The 17,655-nt window shown below is 37.2% G+C and overlaps 1 protein-coding gene across 1 annotated transcript in view; it reads right to left on the bottom strand.

Moving 5' to 3' along the window:
• The window catches only part of GYS2 (glycogen synthase 2), a 61,491-nt gene extending 44,956 nt beyond the window's left edge, over window positions 1–16,535 (bottom strand). Inside the window, exons 1-4 of the mRNA XM_020994427.2 lie at window positions 16,311–16,535; window positions 12,755–12,936; window positions 11,151–11,342; window positions 5,785–5,967 (exon numbers count right to left, since the gene is read on the bottom strand). Coding sequence (XP_020850086.1) covers window positions 5,785–5,967; window positions 11,151–11,342; window positions 12,755–12,936; window positions 16,311–16,431 — 678 coding nt within the window. The 5' untranslated portion in view covers window positions 16,432–16,535. The remainder of the gene's footprint in view (window positions 1–5,784; window positions 5,968–11,150; window positions 11,343–12,754; window positions 12,937–16,310) is intronic.
• Window positions 16,536–17,655: the final 1,120 nt, after the last annotated feature.

Genomic DNA, 17,655 nt, shown 5'->3' with positions numbered 1-17,655 from the left:
GATGTGACCTTAGACACTTACTAGCTGTGTGTCCCTGCGCAAGTCACTGAGCCCTATTTGCCTCAAATTCATTTGTAAAGTGACCTGGAGAAGGAAATGGTAAACCACTCCAGTATCTTTGCCAAGAAAACCCCCCCAAAAAGGGCTCACAAAGAATCAGAACAGAATGAATAACAACCAATTCAATTATTGAGAAGGAATGTGGCATAATAAAAAGAGTCCTGGAAGTCACTGGGTTGGGAATGGGAAGAGCTGAATTCCAGTTTCTGGCCCTGCCAATGATCAGTTTTGATCCAATGCAATTCACTTCTTTCAGGGCCTCACTTTCTTTCTCCATCTTTGAAACAAGCGGGTTAGAATATATAGTATCTCAGGTCACTTTAAGCTCTATTTCTCTGTGTTCTGTATTGAGGGTGGCTAATTGGAGATGGTTTTGAGCAAGCACTTGATCAAGTGAGGATAAAGGAGGTATCAGAAAATTTGAGCTGACGATAGAGCAAGAACATTTCAGGGGCTGGGCTGATCTGGGCTTAATATAGAAAAGAAAGCAAGGACTTCTTCCAAGAGCAGCTCAGCAAGGCAAGGCCATATTTAGAAACTGATGCTGAGTAGGTGATTGAACTGACAGATGTTAGAACAGAGAAGCTGGGTGAATAGAAAACCAAAGGCCTGGCCAACATGAAAGGGCATTGCTGCACCCTGGCCTATGAAAGAAAGTTGTGTTGACAGAGGTTAGCAGTTAAGCACCATCATTTAACAAGGTATCTGGGGATTTACTAGTTGTGTAACCCTGGGCAAGTCACTTACACTTTTTTTTTTTTGGTTTTAGGCAATTGGGGTTAAGTGACTTTCCCAGAGTCACACAGCTAGTAAGTATCAAGTGTTTGGTCTGAGGCCGGATTTGAACTCAGGTCCTCCTGACTTCAGGGCCGGTACTCTATCCACTGCACCACTTAGCTGCCCCCAAGTCACTTAAACTTTCTGAAGCTCACTTTCCAAATCTGCAAAATGGTGACAATAAGAGTTATACTGCCTATGTCATAGGATAGATGTGAAAAAACCATAAAGTTTATATGAGTTATTGCTCTTGTACTGGGGCTTACATTCCACGGAACAGTTATGTACCATGATTTAACAAGGGAATTGGGGAGTTAAAAGTTGTGTGACCCTAGGTAAGTTATTTTACTTCTCTGGGACCCAGTTTCCTGATCTGTAAAATGAGTATGGGACTGGGGTGGATTAAATGACTTCTTGGATCCTTTTCAGCTTTAATCTATGATCCTAAATTTGCCAAAAGGCAGCTTTAGTTTTGATGTCAAGAAAAATTTCCCAAGAACGAGAGACAAAGAGAATTGTATAGAACTTCTTCTAGTGGTTTCCTCTTTACTTGCAGTCTTCAGATGAAGATTGCATGATCACTTATTTAGGACATTGTAGAGGGAATACATGCTCAGGTTTGACCTATGAGATCCTTTCCAATTCTGTGAATCTATGACACTATGAAGAAGTCATAGATTCACAGAACTACCTTTGAAGAAGAATTGTACCTGTTCTCCCTCTACCCCTACTTTTCAGCTTCTTTTTATATATTCTTTCCCCATTAGATTATAAGCTTCTCAAGTAAAGGGATTGCTTTTTTGTTTTTCTTTGTATCCTCATAGTGCTTAGCACAGTGCCTGAAAGACTTACATGAACTCATGCACATAATAGATGCTTAATAAATGTTTCTTGACTGACTAAAGAAAGGTTTGGTCCTGTTGTTCAGTTATGAACAACTTTTACATGAGCCCATGGACTTCGGGTTTTCTTGGCAAAGATACTGGAGTGGTTTGCCGTTTTCCTTCTCCAGTGTGTCCCCATTTTACAGATGAGTAACTGAGGAAAATAGGGGTTGTTACTTGCCCCAGTTCACATAGCTAGCAAGTGGCTGAGACCAGATTTGAACTCAGATCTTCCTGACTCCAAGCCTGGTGCTCTATCTACTGCATCAACTGACTGCCCAAGGTAGGGTCCTCTGTTTGGGCATAAGTATCGTGAGACTTGACCGGAAGTGGGAATCCAGAATCAAGAGCACTCTTGTTTAAGGATGCTTCAACTTCTCCTCACTCTGAAACAGCACCACCCCCACCTTTTAACCTAGGGATTCATTTACCCCATGTACATTCAAATCAATGTACTATAAAAGCAAAAGGAAATGTAGGGATGCTTCTTGTTGTAGAAATATTCCTATGTCATTATGGCTGAGAGGTTGGATGGACAGATGAATAGATTGATGGGGGGTAAAGGTGAAGAAATGCCCTCCCTTTGTCTTAGCAAATTCACAAGTGTGAAGTATCTCTGATAAAAGCCTCATTTCTTACATATATAGAGAACTGAGTCAAATTTATAAAAAATACAAGTCATTTCCTAATCAATAAATAGTCAAAGAATATGAACAGGCAGTTTTTGGACAAATAAATCAAAGCGTCATATTAAAAAATGCTCTAAATCACTATTGATCAGAGAAATGCAAATTAAAACAACTCTGAGGTACCACCTCACGTGTATCAGAGTGACTAATATGACAAAAAAAGAAAATGTTGGATGTTGAAGAGGATATGGGAAAACTGGGGCACTGACTCTTTGGTGAAACTGTGAACTGATCCATCCATTCTGGAGAGCAATTTGGAACTATGCCCAAAGGGCTATAAAACTGTGCATACCCTTTGATCCAGCAATACCACTTCCAGGTCTACATCCCAAAGACATAAAAAAGAGAACAGGATCTATTTGTACAAAAATATTTATAGCAGCTCTTTTTGGGGTGGCTAAGAATTGGAAATCAAAGTGATGCCGTCAACTGGGGAATGGCTAAACAAGCTGTGGTATATGATTGTAATGGAATATTATTGTGCAGTAAAAAATTGCAAGCAGGATGATTTCAGAAAAATCTAGAAAGACTTAAATGAATTGATGCATAGTGAAGTGAAAAGAACCAGGAGAACATTGTACAAGGTAACAACAATATTGTTTGATAAAGAACTGTGGTTGACTTAGCAGCTAAGTCTTAGCTATTCTTAGCAATCCAAAGATCCAAGACAATCCCAAAGGACTAATGATGAAGCATACTATCCTCCTCCAGAGAAAGAACTGATATTAATTGAATATAGACAGAATCATGCTATTTTTCACTTTCATTTTTTTACTTGTCTTCTTTTACAAAATGACTAATATGGAAATATTTTACATAATTGCACATGGAAAACCTATATCTGATTGTTTACTGTCTCAGGGAAGGAGGAAGGGAGGAAGAGAAGGAGGGATAGAATTTAGAACTCAAAACTTTAAATAAAAATGTTTAAAAGTTGAGGAAAAATATGTGTGTCATAAACTGACAATGCTCCCTTAGATGATAGACTTTTATGAAACGTGTGAGTTGATGTCAATGTTCCCAGGAAGAGGCAAATAAAAAATTTTAATCAGTTTCAATTACCTCTTATATAACATAAAATTCACTCCTTCTACCCATATAAAAATTGAATTTTTTCTTATGCTTATCTATTATCATAACCTTAGTTTGCCTTCCTACTCAACTTAACTGTGGTATTGGGGCTGGTTCAGGTTCCTAAAAGGGAAACCAACTTATAAACCATTTAGCACCACTAATGTGTTTTTCTTTTAATTTCCATATATATATATATCACTTGATGTTCTGCTATGTGTCACCTAAAATAGGATTTAAGCCCATTATAGGAATTCTTATCTTTTGCATTGTACTATTTTTATTCTATGACAAATAATAATAGTAATATAAAATAAGTAATGTGAAATAAATAAGTATAAGTTTACTTCCTTTTCCCAAAAGGGTGAAATTATAATATGAATGTCTTCTATTGCATCTACATTGAGAAAAGTGTTTCTGAAGGTAAAGCAATTAAGTAGGTCCAAGATATACTTTGAATTAGTATTTATTGTTATTATTTCCCTTACTATGGCTGATTTTAAAAGAAAAAATGTCCTGTGCCCTTCAGATATCTTGTCTCACACAAAAGTCAGATATGTCCACTAGGCTTTTCACGGATCACTGGTTTGAGTTAGTAATCGCCTTCTAAGAAGCAACTAGAAAATTCTCTGAACACCTTGCTGCCTATCAAATTTCTTAATGAGCATATTTTAAATGAATTCCTTATGTTTATCATCTGGCCTTTGGGTCATGTTGACCTTTTTTATCCAGGGAAGCAGTAACTAATTGCTTTATGAATGCTAAGTTTTGTTGGTATGAACTATCCTGCATGAATATCTTTGAAATGAAAATATCTCTTTCCATTCTCATCATCAGAACATGTCCCCATCTACCTAACCCCAAAACACACCTGTGTTCTATTTCACAGAATCATAGACTGTTAGAGCTGGAAGGGACCTTGGAGTTCATCTACTACAACTTCTTTATTTGGCAGGTGAGAATATCTATGCATCAGGGAGAAGAGATAATTTATTCAGTTTATTTATCAGAAGATTTGATATTAGAACCACATAGTTATTCTGAAGAACCAAATAAATATGCAAAAGACAAACTATCTACTGGTGGAGTACAATGGAAGGATGCCAAATGGAATTACAGTAGAAAATGATGTTGGCTTCATTTTCTAAAGTGAGTACATATAAAGGTATGGCCACTGAGGCATATATAGTTTGCCCACCTTGAATTATGGCCCAGGTTTCAGTATTTCCTCCCTTCCAATACCTACATACCGTATTTACCCCCTAAAGGGCTAAAAGGAAACAGTAGATACTATGTAAATACCCCGTGCTATGAAGTCCCAGCTACTTGACATAGGGCACATACTGAAGGGCAGATGCCTAGAACCTCTTTGATGCCCAGGGTGTGGATAAAGATAGTATCATCAGGACTGAAGAAAGAGAGAAGCCTCCCAAATTCCACAAGCTATTGTGTATGCTATATCCCCAAATCATTTTGGGGTACTGGAGAGGTTTGCTTTTTTTTCTCCAGCTCATTTTTACAGATGAGGAAACCGAAGCAAGCAGGGTTAACTGACTCACCCAGGGTCACACAGCTAGTAAATGTCTAAGGCCAGATTTGAACTTAGCAAGAGGAGTTTTCCTGACTCCAAGCCCAGCACTCTATCAATGTGCCACTTAGCTGCCCCAATCACTGCATTATATTATTATATATCATAAATATATATATATATGATGTATTATATCTATATTATATATAATAGCATTGTCAATAAAAGTGAGAAGCTGAGAGCATTCTGTATCATTATTTCCACTGATGGGATGATACCTGTCTCATCATACCCATTGCGTTACCAAAAGTAGGAGAAGCTAAGGTTACCCCTTAACATTAGATCCATAATTCCCCCACAAACCTTGTAAATGTTTCATATGGTTAAGGTCATATGGGCCCAAATGATGTTTTCTTTGAAAGATTACAATTGTGCCATGTTTCACATACCATTTACTAGATGTCTGATTTTCCATGAGGAGCATGATTATGAACACTGATTGAGTTCTGCATCTGACCTCTGAAAAATCAGAATCAATAATTCTTTTTGTTTTTTTTTAATTTTTAGGCAGTTAGATTAAGTGACTTGCCCAAGGTCACACAGCTAGTAAGTGTCATGTATTTTGTCCGAGGCCAAATTTGAACTCAGGTCCTCCTGACTTCAAGGCCGGTGCACTATCCACTACAGAATCAATAATTCTGACCATCATTAAGAATCAAAAAGAAAGAAGATGAGGTGGGAAGAAGGAGGAGGGAACGAAAGAGGATTATTTTACCTTATCAAGGTGGTTGTAGAAATCAGCGTTCGCAGCACAGAGGTACCTTCCAAGCAGTGTTGCATGAGTCGTAAATATTGTGGCAATAGGAAGGCTCCTGGCTCGAGAAAGAATTAGTCCAGTTCCTGCCTGCCATTCATGAAATTGAACAATGACATGTTTACCATCCACATGGTCAGTTACCTGACATAGGAAGAAAAAAAATAACACTTAAAATTTCCAAATATTTTCACATCTACAGGTTTATATAATTTTATTCACAAAATCTTGTTTTATAGGTATTTGTTGTTCTTTATTTTATAGATAATAAAATTGAAGAGCAGAGAGATTAGATGGTGGTGAAGTGGATAGAGTGCTGGGTCTGGAGTCAGGAAGATCTGAGTTCAAATCTTGCTAGGTTTCTGACCCTAGGCAAGTCACATAACCTCTGTATGCCTCAGTTCCTCTTCTCTAAAATGGGGATAATAATATAGCATCTAACTCCCAGGGGTGTTGTGAAGATCAAATGAGATAATAATTGTAAAGCTCTCAGCACAGTGTGAACAATATAAATGTTTACTAGTAGTGATAACAGTAGGAAGATCACACAATTAGTGACAAATCTAGGTCTTCTTACTCCATTAGATCAGGCTGTTTCACCATTTTCCACTCCTTCCTCAATTTTTAGAGTGGAACTAAGAGCATCCTTCATTCTCAGTTTTGACTTGTCTCTTATGTGAAGGGAGATGAAAGTAAGAGCTATAATTGCAAAACACCCAACATAATGCAGGAAGCCTGAAGACTGGATGGAGAGTATAGTTGAATATTAACCTGTATTGGGAGGGAGTGGGGATGATTTGGTTGGTGTATTTCAAGATATTGGTCTTCCCACATAGTGACCGAAGTTAAGATGATGGGAGTACACACTGGAAAGAACATCATAATGAAATGGAAAAAAGCATTTGACCTAGAAACCAGGAGTCCTGGGTTCTAGTAATAATCTAAAATTAGCTACCTATTTTAACTTGGGTGATTCCCTTAATCTTTTCTGACCTTCAGTTTCCTCATTCGTAAAGTAAGAAAGTAAGATTTAAGTCTCTAAGGTTCCCTTCAGCTCTAACATTTTATAAATCTTATGGTGGTGGGGCTGCTTACCTCACTGGCATGTATGATCAGAGACTTGAGACTGTAAGAAATCTCTACAGATCAGAAAAAGGAGACCTATAGAGATTAAGTTCCAGTTCACTGAAGTAATGAGTAGTTAAACCAAAACTTGAATCAGGGGTCTGATAGTTCTGAGTGAAACATTCTTTCCACCTCTTTCTGACATGATTGAGTAGTAGTAAATAGTAGTAAAAAAAAAAAAAGATTCCTTCAGAAAAGGAAATAAAAAGGGAAAGGCCCTTTTTACTTCCCCAAACCACAAGGTGACCTTGACTTACTAGTGACAAGATTATCTAAAGCTACATTATTAAATTCAGAGAGTTAGTTTCCTGTGTTAAGTCTTTGATGTTGGGCTTTCTCCATACTCATTAAATTAACTGATGATTTTCAAGGAAGGATGAGTTCTAACTGAAGATTTTTTCGAATTCTTCAGCTCCTAGCACAGTGCCTTGCTCATAGTAGGTGCTCAGTTCATGCTTGCTGATTGATTGATTGTTTAAGGTTGCAGAGGAAATCAGCCATTGATAAAACTCAGCCTCAGACTCACCTGGCTCTCACCCTTTCCAATACCAGTTTCACTTTCACTCATACTCCAGATTCACTGGTTGTGGTGAGGGAGTCAGAAAACTTCTCGCTCCTCATTAGCGCTTACAGTTACTACACTTGGAGTCAGTACACTTATATTGACTACTATAACTACATCTCAGCAATCTCTCCCCCTTGAGGTTCATTCAATCCAAATTTATGACCCAGTCAAGATTCTGGTATTATCTATTGATTCCCAGGATACACCCCAGCTTTCCTCAATGGGTTCTTTCTCTCTACTCCAAATCCTGCCTTCACACTACATACTTCAGCATGCATATTGATTCTCCCTCAAACACCCTAAAGTCCCACTTCCTCAATCTATTCATTTCACATGACCAGTATAGTATGCTTCTCCACTCTACCTCACTCATGCACAGAGATGATTATGACCTTAACAACCATAAGTTTTTTCCATTTCTATATTTATGAACTACAAAATTCCTTTATTAATTATAATTTTTTATCATTTTTTTTCTCTCTACCTTGTAACCCATAACTCAGTTCTTCATCCTCATAACGGCTTACAATGCCTCAATTCCTTTTTGGGTTATCTCATGATCAAGCTTCAGTTTCTTCCCTTCATTGTCTCAACCTCTTAATGCAGAGGTGTCAGACATGCCACCCATGGGCCATATGCGGCCTCAATCAGATTAAAATATGATTGGGAAATACTTAACAAATACCTAACAAAAAATACTTAACAAAATAAATAAAAATACAATCAAACATGGATAATGTTAATATGTGATTTTCTAAGTCAACATGTGCCTACAGGGATCACTATATACAGTTTAGTGGACCCCATTTCTATTTGAGTTTGAAACCACTGCCTTAATGAACCAGCTTAATTCTGATCTATCCTCTACATTTGAGTCCCTTATGCTTTTATCCTATCATTGCTCATGCTTTGCCAAGCTTCATCCTTGGATTGCTCTCACCATCTGTTGCCTTCATTCTTATTTTTATATTGCTTAATGGAACTGGGAAAACCATGCTAACTGGGAACACTACAAATTTAGGTTTCAAAATCTTACTTGGTCCTTCAGCAAGGCAATCATTTTACACCTCCTAATTGAACACACCTCGCATTATCCCAGCTAATGCAATGACTATTCCAAATTTTTTCATCCGTACTCAAGTGTCTTGTAGCACCCCTCACCACCCCTCTCTCAACTGAAGACATTGCCTTACACTTCACTGAAAAAAAAATGAGACTGTTTTCTTAGAGTTCCATCTTCTCTCTCATCTCACCTCACTCAGATGATTTTCCCTTCTGTCTTCTCCTTTACCCTTGTTCTCACATGGAGAGGTGGTACCTCTCCTTACTGAGGCAAACCCCTATACATGTGCTGTTAATTCCATTTGATGGAATTTTCCTCTACAGAATGCTCCCTCCCATCATCCCCATTTTCTAACGAATCTTCAATATTTCGCTGTCTAATGGCTGCTTCCCTACTGTCTAGACGTATACTCATGCCTTTCCCATCCTTAAAAAACATCCTCACTGGTTCTGACCATTCCCTGTAGTTATTGCCCTATACCTCTCCTCCCTTTTTCATGGCTAAACTTGAGAAAGCCAGCTATAATCAGTGCCTCTAATTCCTTTATTCTCACTCTCTTCCAGACTCTCTTCAGTCTGGTTTTTGGCCTCATAATTCAACAGAAATTCTTCTCTACAAAATTACTAATACTCTCTTAATTGCCAAATCTAATGACTATTTCTCAGTCCTCATCATTTTTTACCTCTCTGCAGCTGGTGACATTGTGGACCACCCTTTTCTTAATGCTCTCTTCTCCCTTGGTTTTCATTACACTGTTCTTTCCTAGTTCGCCTCTTACCTGTACAATTGCTTCTTTTCATTCTCCTTTGCTGGACCTTTCATCCAGGTCATGCCTGTTAACCTTTGATACATTCTGCAGCTCTCTCCTCAGCCCTCTTCTCTTCTCCTTCATACTATTTTTCTTGGTGATCTCATCGGTTCCCATGGATTCAATTATCTCTGCAGATGATTCAGGTCCATTTATCCAGTCCTAACCTCTCACCTGACTTACAGTCTTGCCTATCCAACAGCCAATTGTATGCCTCAAACTGGATGTCCCGTGGACATCTTAAACTCAATACGTCCAAAGCTGAACTCATTACCTTTTCTCCCATGTCCTTCCCTCTTCCAATATTCCTTATTACTGTTGTAAGTACCATTATTCTCATAGTCTCTTGGACTCACAAACTTTGGTGTCATCCTCGACCCCTCACTCTCACTCACTTCACATATCCAATATATTGCAAAGTCCTGTTGTTTCTGCCTCTGTAATATCTCTTATATACTTCACCTTCTCTCTACTACACAGCCAATGCCCTGGTGAAGGCCACCAGCATCTCACATCTGTATTGCTGAACTGGCCTTCTGCTTGGTCTCCCTGCCTCAAGTCTCCCCACTCCAGGGTGTCCTCTTTGTTCTTGCTGCTGAGTCATTGCTGAGTACATATTATGTAGCATTAAGTCTGAAATTTTAAACATTTGTTACTATAGTTTTGAATGAAAAATTAGAAAAATTATTGAATAAGAGCTTTGTACTTAAAGACATAACTCAGATCATTTCAGTATGTTATATCATCAGCATTATCACCACTGAGTACCATGAATATTTTTTTAAAATATCTTATTGATACTACTTTCAAAAATTAAAAATAATATTGTAAAAATAAAAAATAATATACATATTACATGTATAGACTTGCTTTTGATAATTTAAGACAAAAGCATTGATATTTTGTTGCTGGCATTTTTTTTCCAGACTTGTGATTTTATTGGTGTCATTCTCCTTCGTGTGGTACCTCTTTCCATTGTTGGAGATGGACAATTCATGTTTAACTTAGTGTGTTGGAGAGTTGCTTGGGGCACTGAAAGTTCAAGTGATTTGGCCAGGCTCACCCTTGTAGTAACAAAAGTAGGTTTCTGGTCTTCCTGATTCCAAGGTCAGTTCTCAGTTCACTAATCCTTATTGACTCTCTGATAACTTACATAGATGACTAGCAGATTTGCACATGTTTCTCTTTGACTGTGTAAGCTGACTTTTATATCAGTGAAACAATGACCTAGAGATTTAAAAATAAAACATACCAATGAGCTGGTAGGGCTCTTAAAAAGGATTTAAAATACAAATTTGGTTTGCATATCTGTAGCTTTTTAAAATCTGGAGAAAGATTAGAACAGAGATACAGTGGTATGGTATTTCTATTTTTGGCCATGTTCCAGTAATTAGTATTTACACTAGATAAAATCACTTTCTCAGATTCCTTTGAAAAGGTCTTAGGTCAGCCAATAATTGCATAATCATTTAATTTGCTTCAGCTAAAAAGAATAGCATTTTAGTGAAGTGAGGGATTTAGACATCATTTAATTTAACCCCTTCATTTTATAAATGAGAGCTATAGAGAGAGAATTATTTGTCCAGAGTAGTGTCATGAGTTAGTGGTGAAGCTGAGACGGGAAACCCAGTACTCTTTCCTCTACTGCCAGCTTCCTTTTATACCATGCACCTCTTGTGAAATCATACTTGTGTACCAATCTACTGTGTCTGAAAATGAAGGCAGCTTCATCACGCCCCTGGAATATTGCTATCTGGAAGCAGTACCTCCTTTAAGAACCAGGCAGTTAATGACCCAAATATAAGCATATCATTAGCTTCCCGGTCATGGTAAGGAATTCCTATGTGGCACGCTTCCCAGAGGTCTCCTTTCCATCTGTCCAAATTCCAAGCAGAATATCCTATGTCGAACAGCACCACGTAAGGGCTCCCTTCTATGAGCCATCTTCCAAAATGAACCTGTTCATTATGCAAATAAGAAAAATTTGTCATTAGTGAATGACTATAACTTTTGTTGAGTAGAAAATTATTTTCTAAGTTGAATAGAAAACTATAGTGATCATTTTTTACACCTGATTGAAATACTTATTTGAAAAAGACAACTTAACGAGCTGTGCTAATTATCCATTCATCTATATTATCCAAGTTCTATCCATGCATTAAATTAGGTAAATGCCCATTTTCCTCTGAGCATCCCAAAGCACATATTACTCATATGTAGTTAGACCTATCTACAATGACTTCACTTCTACTCTGACTTATTTAAATCCTACTTTTTCCCCCAGATTCTGTTTAAGTCTCATCTCCTCTGTTAGAGTCTTTCAGACCCTTTCTCCCTTATTCCTCCTCTAGCTTTCACATGGCCACCATCTACCCCCATAGGCCACATGGTCTCTCCTGTCTCTGAAATTCTATAGCACATTGTCTATACTGGCATTTCACATTTGCTTCTTTGTACGAAAGAATATAAATGGCAATATTTGTCCTAGATCCTCAGCTAGACTGCCTAGAATGCTTTGTACCCAGGAAATGTTTTGTTCCTGACACTTCTGATGATATGCTCATAAATCAATAAAGAGCATGAAGAAAAATACCTTTCAGACTTCTATTATTATAAATCATATTTTTAAAATGAGCAATACTACCTTTCCCAAAGGACTATTCTGAAGCATAAGTTTAGTAGGAGTTTTAAAAATGATGTAATACAAAAATTGAGTCTCAGTTCAGTCTTCTACCTATTGCAATTTCATTGTGGGGAGGTGAAAAAAGGTAGCTCATTAATATGATTAAGTAGACTTCCATAGGTGTTCTGGCTGGGCCTGTGTCAGGCCAGTTCTGTGGTAGTTCAGGTCTGATACTGAAACAAAATGAGACACTCAATTCATTCAACGGCTAACAAAAGGACATTTACCTAGCCAGAGTGGGAGAAAGATATGCAACAAGGAGGGCACAGAGGACATCTCAAGGTGATTCAGCTAAGCTGAGCTCTCTTGCTTGAGTTGTCCATAGTCTTTCACCAGCCAAGTACTCAGAACTCCTCGTGGTTATTTTGTACTCAAACAACCAGAAGTGATATCAACAGCCTGAGATCTTAAGTGTCCAAGACAGTTAATCTGAAGGATAGTTTCAATACCTTTTAGGAAAAAATTAACCTAACTTATATTAGTTTATTGCTCCTTCTACAATAGGGGATGTAACTTTACTCACTTCCTTAAAAATTGTTTTTACTAAATTATCTTTACTAATTTAATATTGAAAAGGTAACAGGGCTTTAGCTGTTGGGACTTCATGTCCCAACTGACCTCAAAATAATACTAAATCAACTGGATGTTTTCTTTGTTCTTTTTTAGTTTCTAAGGGAAGCACAGTACCTGACACCCATGCAAATTCATTGCATCCACTGCTTTTTTAATTGCAGGGTTTGGAGGCTCACACTCTTCCACTTGGGTCTTCATATTGTGCTCAAAATATGGACCAATCAGACAATAATTTTCTCCCCATTCATCCGCAGTTGTTTTTGCCTTGGTCTGGATTACAGTATAGATACCACCAACTGTTTAAAAAAGTTTATAACAGTTTCATTAATTTTAAGTTTACTATTTCATTCTTTCTAATTCAAATGAACTCATCATTTAGGATTCAATTAAACAAATCTCTATCAAGTTAATTCCCTTAGTAATCATGAGGATTTGTTCCTTGTCTGGTTTGCTATAAGAATAATACTTTACATTGGCTTCCCCACATACACATACCCCCATGTACCTGGAAATTATTAGGAAGGAGAGTGCCTCTTTATGTTTGAAAAAAGAAAGTATGATAAACAACCCTTACAACAAATGCTCTCAGGGGCTATAGTCATGACTTTCTCACCTCTACTATGGCCATATGTGATGGAAAGAATAGTTGGAATTATGGAAAACAATCACCATAAGCATAATATCAATTTCCCCAAACTATAGGGCCATTTTTTCCAGCTAACTCCAAAACAAAACATAGAATCTTATGAATGGATCCATCCAATAGAGGTGATGTGTTAATGGGGCGATCCTGATCTTCCCAACTAGTAAATAATAATAAGATTTCATAATGACTAAATGCCTTTCACTTCCCAAAATCATCTGTAGTGTGGCTCAAAGCCTGAAAAGCTTGCTGTTGATCACATATACACTATAAAGGAAGGAATTTGTCAGAGCAGTAACTAGGGAAAGACCATTGTTGAAGCTTAGGTTGAGAAATTTGTCCTAGGGATGGAGATCACCCTAATCCTGGCCCTGTTAAATTCAAGGGGGTCCCTGTTGCCTCCAGGATCAAATATAAAATTCTCTGGTTGGCATTTAAAACCCTTCACAAGCTGACCCCTTCTTTTCTTCCTAGTTTTTTTTCCCTTTTATTCTACAAACTCAAGAATCTAGCTACATTTATTTTTGCCAGCCCATAAACACTCCATTTTCTGATTCTGACTCTGAGTCTTTTTGTTAACTGTCTACCATGCCTGCAAGGTAGATCTTGTTGGTACACAGTCGTTATACTGCTGTCTCATCCATTAGCATGTGAGCTCCTTAGGGGCAGGAATTATTCTTTTGCCTTTCTTTGTATCCCCAGTGCTTAGCACAGTGCCTGGCACATAATACATGCATAAAAATCATTTCTTAAATGATTGTCTGACCTGATATCTCCGAAAAGTAATATACTATCTGTATGGAGGGATATGGTTGGCAGAATTGGTTTAGCCTGGGTAATAATGGGGGTTGGAAGAAAGATGAGGGAGTTACTTATGGACTGATTGCTGATGCAAAAAATAAAAAAAATAAATAAAATCACCTCCTTCTTTTGATTTCAGCTGGCAGAGCCACCTCCTTCTTCCCCACCTCCCTGAGCTCTTGCCCAATGCCAGCAACATTCCCCTCCCCTTCCACTCCCAACACACACACACACACTGCATGGGCCTGGAATTGATGTACCCTACAGATTGACTGTGAAAACATGAACTTTGGACGGAAAGTGTTGAAGTATCTCTGAGTTAGAACCTGCATGGTGTTGTGGAAGAAAAGTTGGGATTTGAACTCAGGAGAGGCCTAGGTCCAATTCCTGTCTTTCATTATTTGTATGACAGTAATCAAGTCACTCAATCTCTCTGAACTTCAGTTTCCTCCTCTTTAAAATTGAGAAAATAACATTTATTTGCACTATTTGCACCATGAGGTTTCAAAGAAGGCACTTTAGAATCCTAAAAGCACAACATAGTCCTAAGTTAATATCTTTTTTTCCCCTCAGATCTGTGAAAACATCCTGTGCCATGATCATCAGCATCTCATTAGTGACCAAAATAGTTTTAAAGAGTTGCCTATGACACTAAAATTTTAAATGTCTTTCTTATGTGTCAAAGGAATCATCTTCCCGACTCCAAGGTTGACTTTCTATCCATCATGCCATGCTTCCTCTCAAATGTGAGCAATTAGCATTTAAATGGATATTACAAAACTTATAATGCAAAGATCTGTAGTTTTCCACAACTCTGCCAACCATAGATCCACCTCCCTATGCATTAGAGAATTACAATGTATGCTATTAAGAGGATTTCATTACTTTCTATTAAGTAGAACTTACTAATTTATAAATTTATATTTTTGATGGGAACCTTGATGGATTAATATTTATAAGCCAGTTTGAAGATGAAAATCCTAAATAGACACTATAAGACTATAGGACTTAAATTTATATCTGGTAGTAATTGTTATTGCTTGCCATCGTACCATAAAATCATGGAACTTACGACTGGAAGGGAGCATAGAAATGTTGTGATTTACTATTATCTTCAACCATGCAAAAATCTTCAAATTACTCAGATTCTGACTGCCATTTATCTATCAATGATTTAGAACAGTCTCCAAAATTTTGTAGAAGACACATCTTCCTCAACTACACATTCGTTAAATATGATCAAGAAATGAACTGAAATTTTACTGTTAATATTGTTGTCAATATTCTCTCATTGTCTTTTTATAACATTTCTTAAGGGAGCCACTAATTTAGTAATCGTTTATGATATCTCTATAATACAAAATCATTATAAATTATAAATCACATTTTCTAGGAATCCAGAAGAAAACTAGTATTAGTAACAATTAGTAGATCACTCCGTTAATATACCTATTTCCTATTTTTTTCTTTTAATGGTCTTCATGTAAGTAGCAACATTTTCCTATGTAGACCAGAGTGAATGAGTGTTTAGCTGCCACTTTCATTAGGATAATAGAATTTGGAGCTGAAATGAACCTTAGAGAATATCAAGTCCAATCCTCTCATTTTACAGAAGACAAAACAGAGGCCTGACTGGCTAAATGACTTGTTCATGGTTACACAGGTAGGTCACACAGGAGTAAAGCTGGTTTTGGAATGCCCATCTTTTAAATTTAAATACATAGCTCTTCCTACTTCAACAGGTTTTTATCTTAAATGATCAGGAAATATATTTAATAATTCACAAATTGATAATTAACAATAAAAATAAATAATAATAATGGAGTGATCAAGATTCTAATTTGATCTGATTAGATGCAATCTCTCTGTTAAGCCATTCAGTTATTCTTCTGGCTAAGAAATCCTCTGGGAGGGGGAGAATAAATACACAGATGCATCCCCAAAACTTTAGGTATTTCCATTTTCTGCTTATAATCACTTGGCTTCTGTACCTACTTGAAATGTACATACTCCTAAATTAGTCCCAAGATGCTCAATTCTTCCCCACTTAAATTTAATCACTTACTTAAATTTTCATTACCTACCAAAATAACTAAATTTGCTACAAAATGTCAGATCTTTGGAATATTTTATTGACAGCCCACCAATAAATTAATTCTTGTTATGATCATTTCTAATCTGTTTCCAAAAAAGTAAGTGGTTTAAAAAAAAAAAAGAACTACAAACCTTTATTGGTCACTTCCCAGGCAACTTCAAAGAACAGCAAATCCTCTATTGGAAGTTCTTGCACGTCCCACAAAGGAAGCCCACTCAGGGAGGTCACAGACAATGATCTTCCTCGTAGCATTTTCCTTCAAACCACGTTCAAATAAAATATTAAAATTCCCAGGTTCCCAGAGAGGTAGGTACACTCAGAGAAATGTGTGCACAGGCAGCTTCCTGCCAGACACCAGGTCGAGAGGTTGTTTGCCTTAGAGATGTAAATTCACAGAGTAAAATCCCATGAGCTTTTTGGAGAGCTCCAGGACAAAGCTCCTCTTTGCCCTCTGGGCCACCTAAGAGAGGTCCAGGCAGAACAAATTCCCTCCCCACATTTCTCTGAAGCCACCTGATACAAAGACAAGTAAAACCCATGAACACAAGACTTACAGGTAATTACCTGCCTGCTCAGCAAGGCCTTAATAGGTTCATCCTTTGATGAATGGCCTGCCTTTTTCGGCCAAGCTACCTGTCCCACATGCTTATCAAGTCATCCAGAAAGCATTTCATTTCATAATTTTGAGAAACAATATCAGATCCTCCTAGAAAACTTTCTAGAGAAAAATTGAATCTTACAGCTAGTGGAATGAATCCCTTGTCCAACATCTCTGCTTTAATATTTCCCCCAGAAAGAAATTACCAACTGAAACAGTCTTTTCCATTTTTGTATCGACCCGATTATTAGGAAGCTCTTTCTTCTATTTTCAAAATTCTTCTCTTTTTACCTTTCTGCCATTTGTTTTAGTTCTCTGCTGTATAAAGTTTTGGAACTTTGTAGAAATACTAAAAATTGATTGAATCCTTCATTCTTCCCTAATATCCCTTTGGATTTCCAAGATTTACTTCTTTCTTTCCTGATCCCCCTAAAATTACTATGAATTAATTTGTAGAGTTTTTATATATACTTTCACATATATATATATATATATATATATATATATATATATATATATATATATATATATATATATATGTGGGTAGTTAGGTGGTGCAGTAAATAGGGTGTTGGGCCTGGAGTCAGAAAGACCCAAGTTCAAATCCAGCCTCAGGCACTTATTAGCTATGTGACCCTGAACAAGTCACTGAACCCTGTTTGCTTCAGTTTCCTCATCTGTAAAATGAGTTGGAGAAGGAAATGGCAAACCACATCAGTATCTTTGCTAAGAAAACTCCAACTGGAGTCAAGAAAGCTAGCATTTATTTAGATGTGTGACACTGGCAAATCTTCACCTCAATCACTTCATTTTAAAGCTTGTGATGATACTGCTTGAGCTACCTATCCCTCAGGTTTGTAGTGAGGAAAGTACTTTGT

Source organism: Phascolarctos cinereus, unplaced genomic scaffold (genome assembly GCF_003287225.1).
Source record: "Phascolarctos cinereus isolate Bilbo 61053 unplaced genomic scaffold, phaCin_HiC Scaffold_1;HRSCAF=81, whole genome shotgun sequence".
Lineage (NCBI taxonomy): Eukaryota > Metazoa > Chordata > Mammalia > Diprotodontia > Phascolarctidae > Phascolarctos > Phascolarctos cinereus.
Note: the sequence above shows the minus strand (reverse complement) of the source record. Positions and strands in the feature narration are given on the sequence as shown.